General features: G+C 43.2%; 1 protein-coding gene across 2 annotated transcripts in view; it reads right to left on the bottom strand.

Annotated features, from left to right (window-relative positions):
* The window catches only part of C16H12orf75 (chromosome 16 C12orf75 homolog), a 33,322-nt gene extending 21,635 nt beyond the window's left edge, over window positions 1-11,687 (bottom strand). For both annotated transcript variants that reach the window (XM_069491076.1, XM_069491075.1), the window contains exon 1: window positions 11,641-11,687. In XM_069491076.1, coding sequence (XP_069347177.1) covers window positions 11,641-11,686 — 46 coding nt within the window. In that variant the 5' untranslated portion in view covers window position 11,687. The remainder of the gene's footprint in view (window positions 1-11,640) is intronic.
* Between the last annotated feature and the right edge of the window lie 9,772 nt (window positions 11,688-21,459).

Here is a 21,459-nt window from a genome sequence, read left to right as displayed (position 1 = left end):
TTCTGTCACCCAAGCTGGAGTGTAGTGGCACCATCATAGCTCACTGCAGCCTTCAACTCCTGGGCTCAAGCGATTCTCCCACCTCAGCCTCCTGAGTCCTGAGTTGCTGGGGCCACAGGCACGAGCCACCACAACTGGCTATGGGTTTCTACCTCTGCTCCTAACTGCTACTGAAGCCTCTTGTTTCTGCTTCCCACCCACATGACAAAAACAGCCCTTCTCTTTCAGACCCCATTCCCATCACTTCTCACAGATTCTCTGCCCACAAGATCCCATCTCCGCACTTCCTCCTTCTAATATCTCCATCTGGAGGACACAGAACTTGGTTCCAACTCTTACCAGATATGTGGCAGTAAATGTCCTTTAACCTTTTAAAAACTCACTTCCCTCTCGTGTCATATGAGGGTAAAAAGAGTACCTTTATCAAAGGTTATTGTGAAGATGTAAAAAGATAACGTGGGTCAGGTGCGGTGGCTCACGCCTGTAATCCCAGGACTTTGGGAGGCCGAGGCAGGAGGATCGCTTGAGCCCAAGAGTTCGAGACCAGCCTGAGCAACATAGGGAGATCCCCATCTCTACAAGAAAGTTTTAAAATTAGCCAGGAATGGTTGCGCACGCCTGCAGTCCCAGCTACTAGGGAGGCTAGGGCAGGAAGATCACTTGAGCCCAAGAGTTTGAGGCTGCAGTGAGCTGTGATCACACCATTGCACTCTAACCTGGGTGACAGAGCAAGATTCTGTCTCTTAAAAAAAAAAAAAAAGTACAATGTGTGTGAACACTTAACACAAAAGCTAGCACATAAAAGTAGCACACTAAATTATCATTATTAGCAGCTACATTTAACTTAACACTTCAATTTCCACATATATACAATGGAAATTTAAGTAACTTCTGCACAAGTTACAGATATGTGGAAACAAAGATGTGCTACAAATTAAGTCTATGGGAAAAGTTATTGCCAAAATTTCAAGAACTATATCTTATATCCCAGTGATATTAATTTAGGATCTGTAACACTGCAAATTAAAAGCTGATCATAAGGATAATTGAGACTATATCTCAAACAAATTATTTAAAGGCTTTGACTAAACCTGAACTTTATAATAAACTTAGTTCCTTTCTTCAGGGAAGAGTAACATTTCTGTGCCATAATGATCATTAAAAGTGTGGCACACACACGTACATATAATGCTTTGGAATCAGACATCATTAAACCAAAAAACTCTAAAATTAAAAAAAAAAACTTAAAAACTGCCAACATTGGAGTGCTTTGATAGGAAAAGAATGGTTAGTGTGACCATAAACACATGAAATTGTACATTTTGTTTCAGAGTCAAAACAAGCATGAGAATCTAGAAGAAAGTCTAGAAAGAAAATATCCTTTAAATTTTTATTTTCTTTTTGTTTTCATGGAAAAGGATAGGGAATGTTCTGGGGTTTTGCTGTGATCAGGGGAGGCGAGAGCCAGAGGTGTCAGAGATTTGATTCTGCAAATCTCACATGGGGAAGAAAACAGATTATAACACGGACCATGAATCCTCAACATTTAAAGATGAGGAGCCATCCAGTACAATCCACAGGGTGAACAGCATGGACAGAAGCCACCCCCACCACATCTCGGCATGGCAGCCGGTGGTGGGGTAAGAACAGCATGTAACTGGAAGGCAGAAGACCCTGGTCATGTCCCTGCTCCAATATTTGTCTAATAGTCACTAAATCACTGTGTTTCAGTGTCCAGTAAACAAGGACATCCTGGGCCAACAATGCAGCTATGAAGGCAAAGCATGATAATGCGTGAAATGAGTTTATAAATGGCAATGTGTTGTGCACTCAGTACTTATCCTAATCAGCATCGGGAACTCTCTGTCCTCTCCACCTTGATTGCAGCAAGCTGTGCGCACCATCAGGGCCTCTTTCCTGCTGGGCTCACCATTTAGCCCCCCAGCAGGCCCGAGGGAGATGCCTGGTGTCACTATCCAAAAGGAAGTCAACAGATCATTCCTTCTGTTCTAAAATGGCCCTCGTTTGAAAAGGGCACCATCTCTTTAACAACTGCAATGGTGGGAGTGGGGGAAAGAACTTGAAAACACTACATCAAGTGTGTGTGTGTGTGTGTATTCACACACACACACACACACACACACACACAACTTGTAAAATGTGCTCCATTTTTTAAAAGGGAAAAAAATGTGCATCTTAGAAGAAAGGTAACATGGTGGTTATTGACAAGCTTATAACCAGCGTGGGGAGAACATGACTCCCCAAAACACAACTTCCCAGCGTGAAAAAGAAAAAAAATTGTAATTGTTGAAAACCCTCAACAAAACTATCAGAGTACCTAGGTATACAAAATGTAAAGTATATTTGTCCTGCAAAAGTATAAATTCACAAAATGGTCACAAATAAAAGAAAAATTGTTACCTTCACTGCAACTTTTTAATCACATTTCCTTATGTATTTATTATAACCAACCAGATGGAGATCTCTAATCTAGATAATTTATTCAAAAAGTACTTTGATCAGAGCTATTCAGATAGTGGCAAAACCCCACTTGCTTTAAATTACATTTGTGGTTGATGTGATTCACCATTTATTAAACAAATATTTATAGTGGTGCATCTGCTTTTTTCTAGGCTCGAGGGATAGATCATTCATCTTGTTAATACCACTTCATTTCCTGCCAAACTGGCTCTTTACTGTCTAAACATAGCCATGGTGGGTTAATATTAATATAATGGGCCCTGGGAGAATTAGAGATGGAAGAAAGATAACAATGTTTCTTGTGGGGGAAAAAAAAACACCAAAAAATATACAGACCATTAGAATTTTACCGAGTCAAAGGATTTAATGACTATTTTCCAAAACTGTATAAATGATAACCATAATTTAAATATCTTCCAAAAAAAATGGAGAGGGAGAAAGTTCACTCTCCGAATAATACAATATGCAGCTCCATAACAAAAAGTAACAGTAAATGAATGGACTGGAAGGAAGAACATCTCCCTCTGAAGGTAACTGTTTCTTTGACACTTCAACATTGTTGATTGTTCCCCATATCATTTCATCTCACGGTGATTGTGTTTACCTTTACACACTTCAAAAGATTCTAATATTTTATTCATGAGTCTCAACAGTCAAAAGTCTCAGTTACTTAAAAATGCATATCAAACCCAATTTATTCAAAAAACTTAATCTGATATTGTGGTATCTCAGAACAATATGTGGTCTTTGTCCCTGGTTCCTGGCACAGAGCTTCTAAAACCTTTGGAACTTCCTGAGTGATAAGGGTGACAGAATCCTCTTCCTCTAATGGGGTGACTGGTGGCCAAGCCCCTAGATAGCTTCAGGATGTTCAGGATGGGAGCTGGTTGCCAGAAAGATCAAGCCTTGATTACAAGCTTGGAACTTTCAGCCCCACCCAGCTATGCCACTATGCCGAGAGGAGAGGGCCTGAAGACTGAGTCAATCACCGATAGCCAATGATTTGATCAATCACGCCTAATGTCTTGGTCCGTTTCACGTTGCTATGCAAGAATATCACAAACTGGGTAATTTATAAAGAAAATAAATTTATTTCTTACAGTTCTGGAAGTAGACAAGTCCAAAGGGCCTTTTTGCTGCATCATCCCAAGGCAGAAGGCGGAAGGGCAGGACAGCAGAGAGAGAGCAAGAGGGTCCAAACTCACTTTTATAACAACCCATTCTTATAATAACTAACCCATTCTCTTTGTCCCCCAATTCATTAATGGATTAATGACATTAATCACCTCTTATTAGGCCCCACCTCCCAACACTGTTGCATCGGGGATTAAGTTTCCAACACATGAGCTTTGGTGGACACAGTCAAACAACAGCACCTACAAAAACCTCTAAATGACCCAGTTCAGTGAGATTCTGAGTTGGTGAACACATCCACATGCTAGGACAGTGGTGTACCCCAAGGCACTGGGGTAGAGGCTCCTGCACATCATTGAGCCTGAAGAGGGGCTTTGTGAACATCCCCAAATCCGTAGCCAAGTCAACAGAAGTGTGGGGCCCCAACAGAGGCCCCAGGGAAGAACCCATTCCGAGCTCTCCTGGCTTCCGTGCAGTGAGCACTCCTCGGCATTCTTTGGCGTGTGGCCCTGTCACTCTCTCTCCACCTCCGTCTACATCACCTTCTCCTCTCTTTGTCTCTGTCTTCTCTTCTGTCTCTTATAAGGACATTTATATTGGATTTAGGGTCCACCCCGCTAATCTAGTATGATCTTCTCTTCTCAAAATCCTTAACTTAATTACATTTGCAAAGACCCTTTTATTCAAATAAGGTCACATTCACTCATTCTAGAGATCAGAGCATGGATGTATCTTTTTAGGGGCTATCACTGACCCCACTACACCATCTTATCTTTGTCCCCCCACCTCAGAAAAGGAAATCCTCCATTTAATAGAAATATAAAGCAAAATTAATATTGGGGAAACTACATTTAATACGCATATCATACATTCCACAAACAGAATTTTATCCCTAGTGAATGATAAAGCAGGCCAGCGGCAAGACACGGGACCAATTGAGTAATTTTAAGTAGATGTGTACGACACCTTGGTTCCTATAGACAGATGATCGTTTGAGATTAATCAGTTTGTCTTATAAGAAGAGTGAGTCATCCCGCCTAGTATGTCTTCAGTATTGTTCAGATTCGTACATTTATTGAAATGTATAAATCTCACACATGCCAAATTCTAAATATGAGGAAAATACTTACCTCTTTTAAAAGAAAGAAGAGGTCACATACATTTTTACATTTGAAAAAATAAGTCTATTAATACTCTTTTGATCACTATACTATATACACTTTATAGAGTTTATGAAATACACTGGAAATATTCACAGGTAAATAAATTGCTAAATTACATACTGTCATATTTCTTTCTTCAAACTGAATGGTGATCACACACACACACACACACACAAAATAAAATTATATATGTGAAGAATTTGTAAAACAAAATACTAAAGATTTACAAATCACTCTTCTTTCAGCATAAATGATCAGAAACATAAATGACTATGGCTTTTATGGGAAATAATAAAACCATGCAGGAATGTTTTACTCTTTATTTTCTTTAATAAAAGAAACAGTCCCTCTGAGAACTGTATAAATATAGCTACAGAAAACTAAACAAAATTCTCTTTAATTTTGACAGCCTGCTATGGCTCCACTGACCCGTAATAGTTCTACAACTATGTCATAGTCTCAGTTTGGCCAAAAGAAGTAGAACAACAGCTCATTAGTTCATTCAAAGCAATGTTTATTTTTAAGAAGCCAATAAAAAATGCAAATTCATAAGTCATTTCTTCAAATAATGGAGGAGAAAATTCAGGTCAATGTGTCCTAGAAATATAAAATTATGTCAATGAATATGGAAGCTCTTACTGAAAATCTCTTTTTTACGGGTTGTCCTTGTTGAGTAGCTATACTTTAGGTAGGTAAAAATTAAAAAAATAAAGGCCACATAGGGAGAACAGACATAAGAAAGTAATGCATTAACATTTAGCTGCTGTAAGATTTAAGCCATGTGTATATTGGGCTATAAATTGGCTCATGGCAGAACTGAATAATGCACTTAGGACACTTTTATGGACCATTCACATGGTTGCAATGGCAATTCTGGGGACCTGAAGTGAATCCACAGAACTTCCTGATTCTGTCGCATCAGCGATGACAGCCTGAGCAGAGGTGTCTCCATATCTTTCCTCATTCACTGTCACCCCAAACGTGGTACATCCAAGAGCATGCTTAACACCCGCCCCTTCCTACCTTACCTTTAGAGTGAGTAGCAACTCCTGCCAGTCACCCAGGCTTTGACAGTTTTAGTTCATTTTTACTTCTCACTCCTCCTCCATCCCACGTCTGCAGTCTGTCCTCAGCCTGACTGTCTTTCACATGCCTCTGACCTCAACACTTCCATGGTCCAGGCCCTCAGCACTTCACTGACCCCAGACAGCAGCTTCAAATTATGCCACTTCTAGATGCATATACCCTCAATGGCTCTCTCTTGTACACCAGTAATACATGCCTTTCCCTATATTAATGATAAATAGTATATTGAGAACTTATAATACACGAGGCACTGTTCTAAGCACTTCCTGCACACTAACTCATTTAATCTTAAGTAGGTTCTATTATTACTCCCCCATTTTATAGTTGAGGAATCTAAGGCACAGACAGCTTAAGCAAGTTGGCCAAGGTCCCACAACTGATGAATGGCCAAAGTAGAATTTGAACTTGGGCCTCTTGGCTGCAGGCCTACTCTCAACTCTCTGGCTTCCTCACCCCATACCCTGACCATTCTTACTTTCTTGCCATTATAAAGCCAGTGAGGCAAGACTTCTTTACTACCCTGAAATGCACCAAGCCCATTTCTGTCTCTAGGACTTCATACAGCACCAAAAATGTCCTCCCTTCCATTTTCTGCTTATCCAAATCTCACCTATTCTTCAAAGCCCAATCAAGTTCCACTTCCCCCAAGTAGGCTTCCCCGACTGCCTGATATTTTATTTTATTTTCTCAATCGTTACTTTGGTCACAGTGTGCCCACACAATGTAGGACTTAATTTTCTATCTTCTTAGTTTCCCAAATATACTTATTCATGCAACAAATATTTTTTGAGAGCCAAAAAATTCTATTAAAGATGTGGAGCCTACAATTGCAAAGATATGGAATCAACCTAAGTTCTCATCAACCCAGGAGTGAATAAAGAAAATGTGGTATGTATAACCCCATGGAATACTACTCAGCCATAAAAAAGAATAAAATAATGTCTTTTGCAGCAACTTGGATGGAACTGGAAGCCATTATCCTAAGTGAAGTAACTCAGGAATAGAAAACCAAATACCACATGTTCTCACTTAAGTGGGAACTAAGCTATGGGTACTCAGCGACAGAGTACTACAATGGACACTGGAGACTCAGAAGGGGGAGGGTGGCAGGGGGTGAGGGAAGAAAAACTACCTCTTGGGTTCAATGTACACTATGCAAATGGTAGGTACACTAGAAACCCAGATGTCACCATTATACAGTTCATCCACGTAACCAAAAACCATTTGTACCCCTAAATCTAGTGAAATAAAAAATAATAAAAATTTTAAAATGTGGAGATTGGTCTAGAGGCTGAGGATACAGCTGTGAACTAATGTAGGGGCTTTCATGAGGCCTACATTTGGGGGAGGGGAACAAAGGAGACAAGAAATAAAATATCAGCTCTCCAGCAAAAAGTGTTTCAAACAGAGAGAAAACAAGAGTGAGTTCAGCATGTCTAAAAAACATAACGAATGGTGGTGGAGCTGGGACCTAGTTGAGGGTGGGAGAATAGTATAAGATACATATGGTTTCTTTGATGATATCAACAAAATTTTATATTATTTCCCCCACAAGTCCTGGACTAATGCTAAGCACAGTCAATACTGCTAAACCATTTACAAATGTAAATTAAGGCTGGCCCAATATAGCAACCTCAACAGAATGCAATTATCTAGCTAATTGAGGACAAAGAAATAACTAACCTAAATAATTGGACCCAAAAGGATTGTATTAACTCCCTGGGTACACGGATAAATAATTATTAAGCTCCTCCTCCTCAGACTATTATTATATAAACAGTAGAAGAACCACTATAGAAACATTCTGACAATAAACTGCCCACAGTTGTGGCCAGACAGTTGCCAATTACATATCTCTGGCAGAAAAACTACAACCAATCAATTTAACCAAATACCATGAGCCAAATACTTCTGAGATAACTGCTGTTGCAAATAATTTCTACAGCCTTAGCCTGTATTAAAATAGGCTATTGTCGATATTTGGAACCATCCAAACTTTTTAAGGTATTTTCTGGCTTACATAAAAAGGGGTTTCTGGCTTATATTACAAAGACTCACTTAATAGTCTATATGCACGTGACTGTATAGAAGGGAATGACTGACCCATTGTACATCATAAGCTCAAAATGCAGGATGGCTCATTGGCTGTCTAGTTAGGGGAGATGTTCAAAGAAAACAAGAGAACAGAGAATCTGATCGCAGAGAAAGAGCAAGAGAGTGAGCGAGAGTGTAAAAGCTCCCCGCCTTCTAATAAATGTGACACTTTAAAATGGACTGTTTAATTCAGATGTTTCTCTATATTTTAAGGTCTAGAGGCAGGAAAAATGCGCTGAATCCTCACTATAGTCATAGGTTGAGAAAAATCAAATTCCTACCTTGAGAGAATGATCATATCAAAATATTAAAATGGAGAGCTCTTGTGTACTCAGAATGGCTCTCACAGTCCCATCTAGGCTGATAGCTCAACTCCTCCAGGAAGACTTCTCTGATGAAACTATATTACTCCACATCTCCTAGGGACGTGGACGTTCAAGTTATTCTATTACATGTTGCTTCGCAATTGTTCTCAAATGCTCCATCTTCCCACCTACACTCTCAGTTTCTCAAGAGCAAAAAAGTTTGGTTTCATTCTACAATCATCCATTGCTGGATGCCTTGACCCTTCCCCTAAATGGCCCTAGTGGAGTGCTCTGCACATAGGGGTGGACAGTGTGTAAGCTCACAGTTAGAGATCTACTGCAGGAGCAAATCTATCCTGAGTTAAGGAGGGTCTGACCCATTTGACCATCATACTGCATTATCAGCTTCTCCACATATCAGAGACTGGAATCAAACTGACTCAAGTACCCTACTGCATATCAATCTGTCGTATTAACCAAGTTCACTAGACAACAGGCAAGGACAGCAATTGTCCAGGTAGCTCAGGGAAAGTGAAAACAATTATCTGGTTTACCTGAATAACTTAAGAAGTAAAACAGGGCTTGTAATTGAGATTTCAGATTTGGGGGCAGTGTAATAATGTGTTAATGCAGGAAAATAGATTTGCCATGTTCTTATAGAAAAAATATTCAGGGAAAATGACTTTGCCTTCAACATGGTAATAATATTCTACTACTATATAGTAATAATAGTTTACAAAGTGCTTTCATACACTACCTAATTTTGAGTTTCATATGAGCCTTATGGGGCAGGGTACAACCAATTATCCTCATTATATAAAAGCTCAAAAAAGTAACATGAAACACCCACAGCACCACAATCAACACAGTGCCAAAGCCAAGCTTAAGCTCAATGTCCAGACTCCAAGTTCAACATCCTTTCCACAAACTCTCTTTGTACATTATTTTTTGGAAAGTTTAAATATGGCTATTGAATTGTATGACTTCTATTACATTTCATAAGTTGTGCACTGGGAGTAGTTGGAAGACAGGCACAACATCTATTTAATGAATTTCATATTGCTTGGATTCAGCCCCCCAAGTTTGCAGCTTGGCCAATGGTATAGTTGATGTTGATGGCAAAGCTCACAGTTGAAAGAGATTTAAGCACCTTTGCATTGTGCTTTATTTTTCTTAACCTTACATCTCTCACCCTGATGCAATTCCTTTCTGAAACTAAATTCCTACCACCAGCTGACAGAAAATTTCAAAATAACGATGATCAAATCCTCAAGCCAGCCAGCTGGACTCACAAGCAGGGAAATGTTTGGGAATGACTTCTCAAAGACAAGGGCAGATCCATCAACGAGGTGATGCAATTGCTCCCTACTCCTAATGTTTTGCTCCCGCATGTTTTGAGTCGGCACTCACTATCTTGCTTTTCTCTGAACAAAAAGTAGTTTTTAGCAAACAGCAAGCTGGAGGAGAGAACAACATGCTCCTACATGCCCTATCCTTCATAAACAAAAGTGAGGCTTTTCGTCAAGATGATGTGTACTTGGAGTGGTTTTTGCAATAAAACTATACCTTCCTTTACATAATAAGAGATGTGCTCCTGAAAAGAAAAGCCAATCAAATATTTGTAAAGAGAATTAAATTTTCCCAAGAAATATGATTCACACATTAACATTTCAGAGCTACCTTATCATATCTCATCATCATTCTGATTTTCATTTAGCAACAGTACCCTACCATTTCCAAACCTGACAAGCAGCTCATTAATAAACAAAATGTAGCTCCACTTGAAAGGAAATCTGTTACAAATCCTTCCTATGATTGTTTTAATATGGATAATTTTTCTTAACCTTTTGAAAAGTAGGGTGCATATGCAGTGGGTTGGATGGGGCCACAGTTCCTGGGAAGCTGAGAGACACAATTAGAGCTGCAGGGTGTGGCCCTGACATTGTTGCAGGTTTCCAGGCAGAGCTTTCTGGCCACTTGCAGGTTTGAATCCTATCTTTGCCCTCATTAGCACGAGGCGCTAAGCTAACTAACCTGCCTCACTGTTACAAGAATCTAAAAGATTTGTTCCCCAGTGGTGCTCTGCATATCACAAGGACAGAATTTAATTCAAGATGGGAAAGGTTGCCTGTAAGAGATAAAGTCTTCAATGAATCGCTCCCTGGGTTCAGTCACATCTCGTTAGGTCTAGAATTCCACATATTTTAGCCCCTTCTCTTGAAATGGAATATCCCCTACGTGCCTTAATGTTGACAGCCACGGAGGAAAAACAAACTGAGTCAATTATCTGAGCAGACGTCCACATTTAATTCCATTATGTGAACATCAAAATAAACTTTAACATAAATAAATAAGTCTTGAGACTGAAACTACATCTTCTACCCAGGTCTGGGTTAAGGGACGTGACAGGCCCAAGGTTACAAAGTCATTGACAGGGCACCCACTCCCGCCTAGGAAATACTGCAGCATCAGACTGCTGTTTGCATTTGCCGGTTGGGATGGGATGTGGCGTGTGATTGATCTCAATTGCAGGAGATAGGACCTCTTTATCCAAAAGGACAACAAAACAGGTCAGCAGATATTACTCAGAACAGATCCAGGCTATCTTAAATCCGGAGACACAGGCTGAGTTTGAAGAATGTCACTGGGCACAAAGCCTGGCTGGCAGGGGAATCTAGAAGACCTCACTTGCCAATCAACAAAATGAAGTGGTATAAAAAGAAGTTTCGATATGTTTTATATCTTAACAGAACTGTTAATAATAAAGCTCTGTCACACACACCTAAAGCATCCTTATTACTGCAGCTTCTCAGAGAAATCCTAAGAGCAGCACAGCCGGTCTGAAGCATCAAGACAGACAAGGATGCCTTTTTGGAGCCCTGTTTGCAGTTCTCCTCAATCCCACTCGCACCCTTCCTCCCTCCCCGCCCCACCGCCACCAGAAAGTGCAGACTTATTCTGTCTGCTGCACTTTTCCAGGTGCAGCGTCTCGGTTCCGAGGAGCTGGGGGCGAGGCCTGGAGGAGCGAGTGTGGGAACTAGCCGACAGGAGGGCCACGTCTGGGGACCCTCTGCCCCAGGAGGGTGCGGAGCCCTACCGCTGCGGGAGCCCGGCCGACAGTCCCCCCCGCGCTCCCTCCGCAGGGATGCCCCGCAGGCTCTCCCGGTCCGGGCGTGACCGTCCCCGCGCGGGGGACTTGCCACGCTTTCGGTCTTTGCAGAAACGGGCTGTCTGCTCCTGTCTCGAAAAGGGGGACGTGCAGAGGGGGCTGCGTGCGCCCCCTCCCCCGGTCCCCGCACCCGTCCTTCCCGCCGCCTCTCCCCGGCCTCTCCCGCAGGGCGCCCTTGCCCCTGGCCCTGGCCGCCCGCGGTGCTCACCTGGGCCCGCGCCCGCGCTGGTGGCCGTGGAGTTCCCGCAGCCCATCGCGCCGCCGGCCGGGGAGCCGCGCTCCGGAGCTCGCGGCCGCAGGTCCTGGGGGCGGAGACCGAGCCGAGGGCGGCGCGCCGAGGGCGGGAGGCCGGCGGGGACCGAGGGGGCCGGGGGCGCGGCGGGCTGCCGGCGGCGGGGCGGAAACCACCGGCACCCCTGGCCCCCGCCCCGCTCGGGGACCCCGCGGGACCCACCCGTCTCCTCGGCAACCGCGGCGCCGACCAATCCTCAGCCCGCGGCGCGCTCCTCGGCCGGGCATTGGCCGGCGCTGGGAGGGGGCGGGAGTTCAAGGTGGTTGGGGGCGCGGGCGCGGCTCAGGGGCGCGGGGTGCCCGGCGGGGCGGAGGTCGGGCGCCCCCACCACCCGCCACACCCTCTCGGCCTTTTCTCCTCCTTCCTCCGTCTCGGCTCTGCCCAGGATGTGGGCAGGAGAGGAAGTGGCGGGGAGCACCTGTTTTTGCACGGCGGACGCCCAGTAAACGGTATTGACTGAGTGATGTTCAGGTCCGCGGACGAAAGCGAAATCCCTCCCTCGGTAGCGGAAAGCTGGCCCGGCTCTGTTCCCTCGTCCGCATCGCCTGCTAAAAACAAGTTCTTCCCCAGGTTGGTCATTTTAACCTACTCCACTTTAAAATAAATGTCTGCTGCGCTTTCTGTAACCTGGATCCGGACCTCGCTCCGGTAAATGGCAGGACTGCGGAGTACAGGGTGGTGTTCCTCTCACTGGGCGAGTGTCACCGGGGTCAGACCGGCCGGGTTACAGTCTCTGCTCTGCCCTTTGGTAACTGCGACCCCAGGAAAGTTCCTCAACCCAGTAGTGTATCCACTGCTTCACCTGTAAAGTGGCAATAACTCAGGTACGAGTAAAGCACCTGACAGCGTTCCTGGTCCTGAATTAGTGCCAGCTCTTGTCATTATCACCCTTAACTCTATCAAAAGTGAACACAAATTCCTTGAAGGTAAAGACCATCTGATTTTTCATAGCGTCCCCCTGGCTCTTAATACAGACTCAATAAATGTTTTCGTGAGGTGAATTCAAGCCAGGAATTAAAACTCTATTTTATAATAAATTCACTTACTATTTATAGGAACTCTAGCCTGTGCCAAGTCCTTTGTTAAGTTCCAGGGTTACAAACATGTGGGAGACAGTCTAACCAGGCAAACTATAAATAAATTAATTGCAATATAGCAGGGATGCTAACAGACGAACGCAGGTGCTATATAGGAGCTCAGAGGATGCTGGGATACTGGTTAAAAGATTTTCCTAAAACCATACAGTTGTGTTTAAAGAAAAATTTGAACCAGAATCAAGGTCCTGGAAGATTTTTGAACATGACCTTTGAGGCAATGGTGAGTCCTATCATTCTGAATGCAAAAGATACACCATTCTCCATTTGAAAATTAGGTGTCCCAGCCATGTGCCGAGATGGTAATTCTTGGACAAATAAGGACATTTTTGACTTCCAGAAGTACTATTTCTCTACCTTGGCCTGCACTGTCTTGGTTCAGTGGCCATCCCAATACAAGTCCAGAACTGGGGGAAGGAGAGACTATTAAACAGCCAAAAGAAATATTCTTGCTTAATTCTGTGCTGACACTAGACTCCAGCTCTAGGACACTTGTAAGAGACAGAAAAATGGACCCTGACATCCAGAAACTGGCCTGACACAGCTGGGCCTTTGCATTCTCCTGTTAAACACAGTTACACAGAACACCAGTATCACACAGGGTCACTCTATCACTTAGCGCTCCCCAACCTTTTTGGCCCCAGGCACCAGTTTCATGGAAGACAATTTTTCCATGGTGGCCGGGGGGGGGGGGGGGGGGGGGGGGGGGGGGGGGGGGGCGGTGCGGGTGTGGAATTTGTGATGAGTTGGAGCACATTACATTTATTGTGCAGTCAAACCTCTCTGCTAATTATAATCTGTATTTGCAGTTGCTCCCCAGTGCTAGCATCACCACCTCAGCTCCACCTCAGATCATCAGGCATTAAATTATCATAAGGAGCACGCAATCTAGATCCCTCCCATGTGCAGTTTACAGTAGGGTTCACACTCCTATAAGAATCTAATGCCCCTGCTGATCTGACAGGAGGCTGAGCTTATGCAGTGATGCAAGCGATGGTAAATACAGATGAAGCTTCACTCCCTTGCCCTCTGCTCTCCTCCTGCTGTTCAGCCTGGTTCCCAACAGGCCACGGACCAGTACCGGTCCACAGCCCGGGGCTTGAGGACTGCAGCTATAACTGATGCAGTGAGACAAAAAAACAAGGGTGCTTAGTAATCTTGTCTAAGTACTGACAAAAACAAGGTCATTGTGCAAACCCCTAAAACACCAAGCATCCTTCTATCCTGCCTAATATGAATGACTGCTGCTGTTTTGCCAGTTCTAGTTTTAACCCTGTTCTAATCTTCCCGACCTAGGAGATGAGATTTATTAAGACCGTCCATAGAATTGTCCCTGCCAGTTGGTAATATCCAATCTAGAAAAAAGTACTGCTTCCTTAAATCCCAATAAAATCACCTAACACAAACCTGAATCCTGTAAGTTCTTTTCTAACATCCACTTACTGAGATAGCTCATGGTTCCTTGGGGTGTGCATTCTCCTTCCCACACTGAAAAATAATAAAGCTAATGTATTCAACTACAGGTGCATTCCTGGTGGTCTTTGGATAGAGGGCTTTGGCCCTTGAAAATATTATTATATGTACTCTGCCTTATAAGGTTATAGAGCTGTGGTCCCCAACCCCCAGGCAGCGGACCAGTATTGGTCTATGGCCTATTAGGAACCAGGCTGCCTCATCTGTATTCACAGCCACTTCCCGTCGTTCTCCATCCCCCCCCCCCATTCTGTGAAAAAATTATCTTCCATGAAACTGGTCCCTGGTGCCAAAAAGGTTGGGGACCACTGTATAGAGTATGTTATCTGTCAATTCTTTCAACAAACACTACTGAGCATTTCCTCAAAAGTGCCAGCCACTCCTAAATGCTCAAAATATAGCAGTGAACAAGACAGAGAAGAAAAATCAAAGAGAGAAGAGATCAAAATCAAATAAAATGAGATAATTTCAGATACTATAAATGCAATGGGAAAAAATGAAACAGGGCACTGGAATAGGGGACTAGTGGTAGAGGGAGAGGTGCTATTGTAGGTAGGATGGTCACAAAAGGCTTCTCGGAGGGAAGGATATTTGAGCAGAGGTCTGGTCCATGAGAAGAAATCAGACATGGGAAAATTCAAGGAAAGAGCATTCCAGGCAAAGAGAATGACAAGTGCAAGAGCCCTGAGGCAGCAACGTGCTGAGTAGGTTTCATAAATAGGGAGGAAAAAAAGGCCAGGAGGGCTAGGCTAGAGCAGAGAAGGAGAGTGGTCAGAGACAGAGGTCAGACCACACTCCCTGGGAAGGAGTTAGAATTTTATTCAAAGGGCAATCAGGTCATTTGATGAGATAGTGTATGCAAATTAAAATGTCAGGCATATAGCAAGTACCCAGAAAATGTTAGCATCCTTCCTATTGAGGAGTGAAAGAGCTAGCCTCACTTTTTTCCTTTTTAGGAATTTTTATTTTATTGTATTGTATAGACAAAGATGAATTGCATTTGGATGTTTTTAAAAACAGTGAGTCAAAAGAGAATCATTGATACATGCCTCATTTCCTGACTGGTCAATTTTAGCATCTTTCTCTGTGCCAGTTAGATCACACCACTTAGCTGTTGTTTTCATTCTTCAAACCAGACCTGATCCGGTGTGAAGGAGAGGGAAGAGGTGTGTGACTGAAATTGATCTGACAAGAAAAAAAAAAAAGCAAGAAGCAGGACAACATGGAGCTGAGTAAGTCTAAGTTTTCATGATTTTTCTTCCCATAAAGGGCTCCCCACAAAAAGTTTGGCAGCCTGGATTTTATTTTTATTTTTCTCTTTTTCCCTGTTGACATGCTGGAAGATGGCTGGCTCAGCTCTGGATAGCACATCTGTACACAACAATACCTACCAACAAAAAAGGGGCTTTTCCCCACTTTGTGTCCCTTTTAAAGCCAGGCAGCACCCAGAACACTTCCTCTCCCATTTCATTGGCTAGGATTTCATTGGCCACTTCCTGATCCAACCACTGGGAAGGTAAATAGAATGGCTATAAATGGCTCTGGTAAGTTACAATTTACCCCTGAGTCATGATGGGAGCACAGGATAGACACCTGAAAAAAATTGGGTCTCTGCTGGCAAGAAAAGGCAAGTTAATTAATAGCCATTTAATCATTAGTTGTGTAAAAGTTGTCAGAATCAAAATGGAGTTACTTGTGTTAAAACCCCAAGTAGAGCCAGGAAGGCCATAAAGGGAAAGTTCTTACAAAACATATGCCTGATAACAAAACTACCACAAAAGACCGTACAACCACCCCAACCTTGCACAAAGGCTACTGCAACCTTATTATAAAAAAATAATTTAAAAAAACCCTTCTGTGAGGACATGTGCCCAGCAACTAACTGCCAGTCCAAACTTGGACCGATACCACCTTGTTACTGATTCTTGTAGTCAAGGATGATTATCTCAAAACAGTTATGTAATCCTCATTTTTTTTCTTTAAAAACCTTTATCTTCCTTTGCCTCCCTGATTCAACCACTGTATTCCCATTGCAATGGTTACTCCCAAATAAATATCATTTTCTTTTTAGAGAACCTCTCTCTATTATTTGGGTTTTTGACAGTTGTGATAGAAATTAGAAATGTACCCCAATATCCAGCTCTCTCCTGGATTAGACTGCCACACCCCCTTGAAGATAGGCATGGACATATGACTAGCTTTGGCCAATGAAATGTGAGTAAAGGTGAAATATGACTTAGAGGTTCTATCATCTGTTCTGGACTTCTGGGAGTCAGGAGATAGGAATGCAAGAGATTTATTGTGGTGATGTCTGAAAGACACGAGGCACGGCAGGGTGGAGATAGGAGTAGACAGGGGAAGCCTTCAGACTGCATTGCAGGTGAGACACCCATCGGGGGGAATAAGAACACAGATAAGTAAGGAGGAGTGGGCAAGAAGCAGCCCAGACTGTTGTGCAGCTCTGAGAAAGTCTTGGCCAAAGCCAATGGGAATCTTGAATGCAAATTGCCTGAAGGATAGTTCCATGTTGTGCAGAGATGGCCAGGCCTTAGTAATTCCACCAGGCTGTGAGCTGCCCAGAGAGACCTTGGGTTCAGCTTGAACATAGCAGCAGATCCTGAAGGTGCCAACAGCTGGAAGCTGTCAGCGAACTTCACTCCTTACAGCAGCAGGTTCTCTCTTGCAGAGAGACTTGAGCAGTGTACCTTCAAGGCTGCTGGACATCCTTGTTAGTATAGTGGTAAAAGAAATCAATTATTTTTAAAAAATGTAAAGATAATTTAAAAAAAAAAAAAAAGCCTGCTGGACAGGACGAAGCTCTTGATTACAAGAGTACTCTAAATAGATCAGAATTTTTTGTAGAAATGGGGTCTTGCAATGTTTCCCGGACTGTGAAAAATTTTTTGATTACTGCCTATAGATCAGGCACAATGCTAACTACTTTGCACGGATCATCTCATTTAATTATCATGAAAACCCAAAAGGGGTAGGTTCTACCATGATAGGCACTTTACAAATGAAGAAACAGAACCATGGGCTCATTCAACTTCCTTTTCCTCTTCTGATCCAGTGAAACTGGATGCCCTCCTGAGACCTAAATATCCACCCTCATCCTCATGTCAGATATTTCCCTCATCATTCTGAAAAGAGCAGAGAATGTCATTCTTATCTAGAGACAGAAAATTCTTCCATATTTGCATGAATGAATGAATGATTACTGCTACAATCCCCATTTGATATAGCATTGCACTGTGGCTTGGTAGCAACATTGTGACACTATCTTACACACCATCTTAATACTTAGGAAGCACTATCCGCAAGGCGATGTGTTGGATGCTGCATAGTGTTCAAAGAAGAGTTAGAGCTGATTAATGGCGTTGAGGAATCGCTAATCCAGTGAGCAAAATGATATGTATAACACAAATAAAACCGTCAGTCTGTGATGAATGCATTAAGATGGTACATTAGCTACTGCTACAATATTGCTAACAAACCATCCCAATATTCAGTGACTTATAATAACAATCATTTTTTCTCATGCCCACGGATCTGCTGGGCAACTGTGGGTCAGTTCATCTGGGCCAGGCTCAGCTGTGCAGCTCTGCTTCAGGCCGAGGTTGGCTGAGCTTGGATCATAGCTATGTGTTGTTCATTCTGGGGCCCTGGCTGAAGAGGCAGTGGCTACACCAGAATGCAAGATCCATGCCAAACTGTGACAACATATTTAAGGCTATTACTATTATTATTGTTGAATTTTAGCTCCTCATAAAACCCTCATTTCTTTCAGTGAAAAAGAAGTCTCTGCTTCGAAGATGTGACAGATCACAGGTAGAGAGGTTCACAGTCACAAAGCTCTTTGGGTACTCTGAGTGATATTCTTGGTCTTTCATCACTGGAAGTCACAGCTTCTCACAAGCTGTGGCATTGAGGGGTGGGTAGTTCCTGTGTTTTGCCACCTTAGATCCAGGCTTAATGCTTTTACTATAGCTGCTAATATTTCATTGACCAAAGCAAATCACTTGGCCAAGCCTAACATCATTTGTCCACAGTGGAAGAGGGGAAGGAGTAATATTCACTAAACCGTAATTCAAATTATCCCAGAGGGATACAAAGAATGCTTTAGGATAGAGGTTGGCAAACTACGGCCCATCATCTGTTTTTGGAAATAAAATTTTGTTACAAAGCATTTGTTGGAAATGATATGTCTGATCATTTACATACTATCCATAGCTGCTTTTGTGTTACAACAGCAGAGTTGAGTAGCTGCTAGAGACCCTATGTGGCCAGCAAAGCCAAAAATATTCACTATCTGGCCCTTTCCAAAATAGTTTTCTGATCCTACTTAAGGAGATATGAGAAGGAAACACAGTCTGACAACATAGACATTCTATACCCATGCACATGCACCCTGCAGACAGCCCACCCCCTCCTACCCTCCTGACCCTCTTCCAACGCATTTTTCGGGGAAAGAAAGAGTATAAACATTTATTTTCCCACTAATATGAATTACGTCACCCTGTCTTAAATGGCAAAAGTGACTGTACCTAGATTTAGCTTTTAATAACATATATTCCTCCATTGTGTATCTGTCAGGACACTTGGATGCAAACAACAAGAACTGACTCTGGCTACTGTAACCAGGAAGAGGATTCACTGTAAAGCTGTAGGGTGGTTCACAGACATGACAAGAAGGTTGGGGAACCAGACCTGGGAAGCAGTCAAGTAGCAAGGGAGGCTGGCCAATGGGAGCGATGCTGCCAGCATGCGCCGTGCCCATCCCCCAGGCCACTCTGCTGCTCCTGCCTCTACCCACCACTGCTGCTGTTGCAGCACCACTTGGTACCAGTCACCACTTGGTGACCCATGGTAGCATCAGGCTCTCCATTTCATGGTGGGAAGACAGCTGCAGTAGCTCCTCCTGTGTTCTCAAGTCCAAGGCCAACAGGAGAAACCATGCACCATTGCTGGTAGTTCCTGCTGGATACCTGATAGTCCCTCCGACTGGGCCTGCCCTCCTTACGTGCCCATCCCTGAATCCATCACTGAGGTCAAAGGATGTGGAAATCTGGTTGGCCAGGCTCGCTTTGCCCAGCCCTCCACCCACGCCGTGTGGACCAAGAGTAAGGAAGGGCAAGAGTGGACCTCCGGCAGCATCCAGGAGAGCACCCCTTCCATTTCCATGCCTTGCCCTAGAATGGCATTTTAGAATATAAATCTGACCAAACAACCCCCTCCCATTTTAATTTGAATCTTCAGTAGCTTTCCTTTGTTCTTATGATAAAAACACAAGTCCTTAATGGGGGCCCACACGCCCCTGCTTGGTTTAACCTCTACCCACCTCTCCTACTTCTACACTCCTTTCTTTTAACACCTTTCGGCTCCTCACTCTTTATGTCCTTCCCACCACTGGGCCCTTGCACAAGCTGTTCCCTCTGCCTGGTCTGCCCCTCCCTCTCCTCTTTGCATAATTAATTCCAGCTTAGCCTTCAGGCTTTACTCAACGGTTACTTCTTCACAGAAACCTTGTCTCACCTCTCTGATGAGGTTAAATTTCCCTATTACAGAGCCTCTTGGTCCTCAAAGCAGTTGTCACAGTTGCACTTTTATGTTTGTATGTGATTCTTGGATGAGCATCTCTCTCTCCCCCTAGACTATCTGTTCATTAGGGCAGGAACCAGGCTTGGTTTTGATTTGTTGTTGTTTGCCCAGCACCTTGCTCGGTGTTTGGGCCAAAGCAGGAGCTCAGGAATACTTGTGAGCATCCATCCATGCTGCCGTGGAGCTTACCTTCTAGAGGAGACAGACAAGAAAAACTACAAATAGACACCAAAAAGATCACCAATTTGGGTGAGTGCCATGAAGATATTCAGCCACACATTAAGCTGAAATTAAAAACAGGAGTGGAGAGGCCTCTCAGACAACGATGTGACATTTACAGTAAGACCAGAGGATGGGAAGGAGTTAGATCCATGGCTCTTAATGTTTCTTGGGCTTTTCATGTCTATCGGATACGGCCGCCTCAGGGTGCCCAAGGTTGGTCTGGAACCAACGCACAGGCTGAACCCGGGGAGTGGAGAGAAACACATATTGAGCAAGTTTCCTAGGATTTCACAGCAAGAAGGGGTCTCAGGAAATGTGGTCCAGTGTCCTGCCATCAGGCATACGATAGGACCCCATTTTAGAGCTCACACAAGATATCGCCTACAGTTGCTCTAAGCTGATGTCTAACTAGTTTTATACACAGTTTACCATTATAAAAGGGAGGGAGTAGAGTGGAGACCGAAAATAGGCATGTGATCTCAGTTCCCTTGCAAAGCATCCTTTTCCCTCCCCAATCAATTTGATGTTATTACACTTCATTTTAGTTGGAGCAAAATTCACATAACATAAACTAACATTTTAAGATGTTCGATTCAGTGGCATTTAGTCCATTCACGATGTCGAGCAGCCGTCACCACTATCTAAGTTCCAAAGCATTTTTATCTCCCCACAAGGAAAGCCTGCACCATTCATTAAGCAGTCACACCCCATTCCCTACCCTGCAACCACTCATCTGGTTTCTGTCTCTATGGATTTACCTATTCCAGATATTTCATATGAGTGGAGATGTTCTTGCCATTTATACTTGTTATTATTCATAGTATTTTTCTGTTATCAAAGATTGTACATTGTCTTGTGCTCCTGTGGACTTCTTGACTCATTAGGTCCAAGAAAGATCTGGAATAAAAGGTTTCATTTAGAGTAACTGGTTATTTACAAAATAAAGACAGTGAGGAGCAACTGGGGAAAGGCCGGCTAGATGACAAACCTGTTGCCCAGCACCTAATCAGCACCATTATGAAAGCTTAATTCACATGTAAAATAAGTCATGTCCTTTTCTCTGAAGCAAACCACTTAGAAAGTACACATCCTCATTTCCTTCAGGGAACTGGGAGTGTTTTCCTTGGGTGTCTGAATATTCAGTATATGAAAGACATAGGTTAGCCTGTTCTGAGTGGATGAGTTTGCCCTGATGAATTGAACAGAGATCAAGCTAGAATTCAAACAAAAAGCAGGAAGTAATTTGCCTGAAAATTTTTTGTTTACATATTATTTTTGAAGATTTGAAGCATGGTTGAATAATTCTTTGATGATTTAAAAACATGCAGAAAGACTCTTTCAGTGTTGC

The sequence above is a fragment of the Eulemur rufifrons genome, chromosome 16 (assembly GCF_041146395.1).
Source record: "Eulemur rufifrons isolate Redbay chromosome 16, OSU_ERuf_1, whole genome shotgun sequence".
NCBI classification, from domain to species: domain Eukaryota; kingdom Metazoa; phylum Chordata; class Mammalia; order Primates; family Lemuridae; genus Eulemur; species Eulemur rufifrons.
The sequence above is the reverse complement of the archived record's forward strand: the minus strand, read 5'-3'. Positions and strand labels throughout refer to the sequence as shown.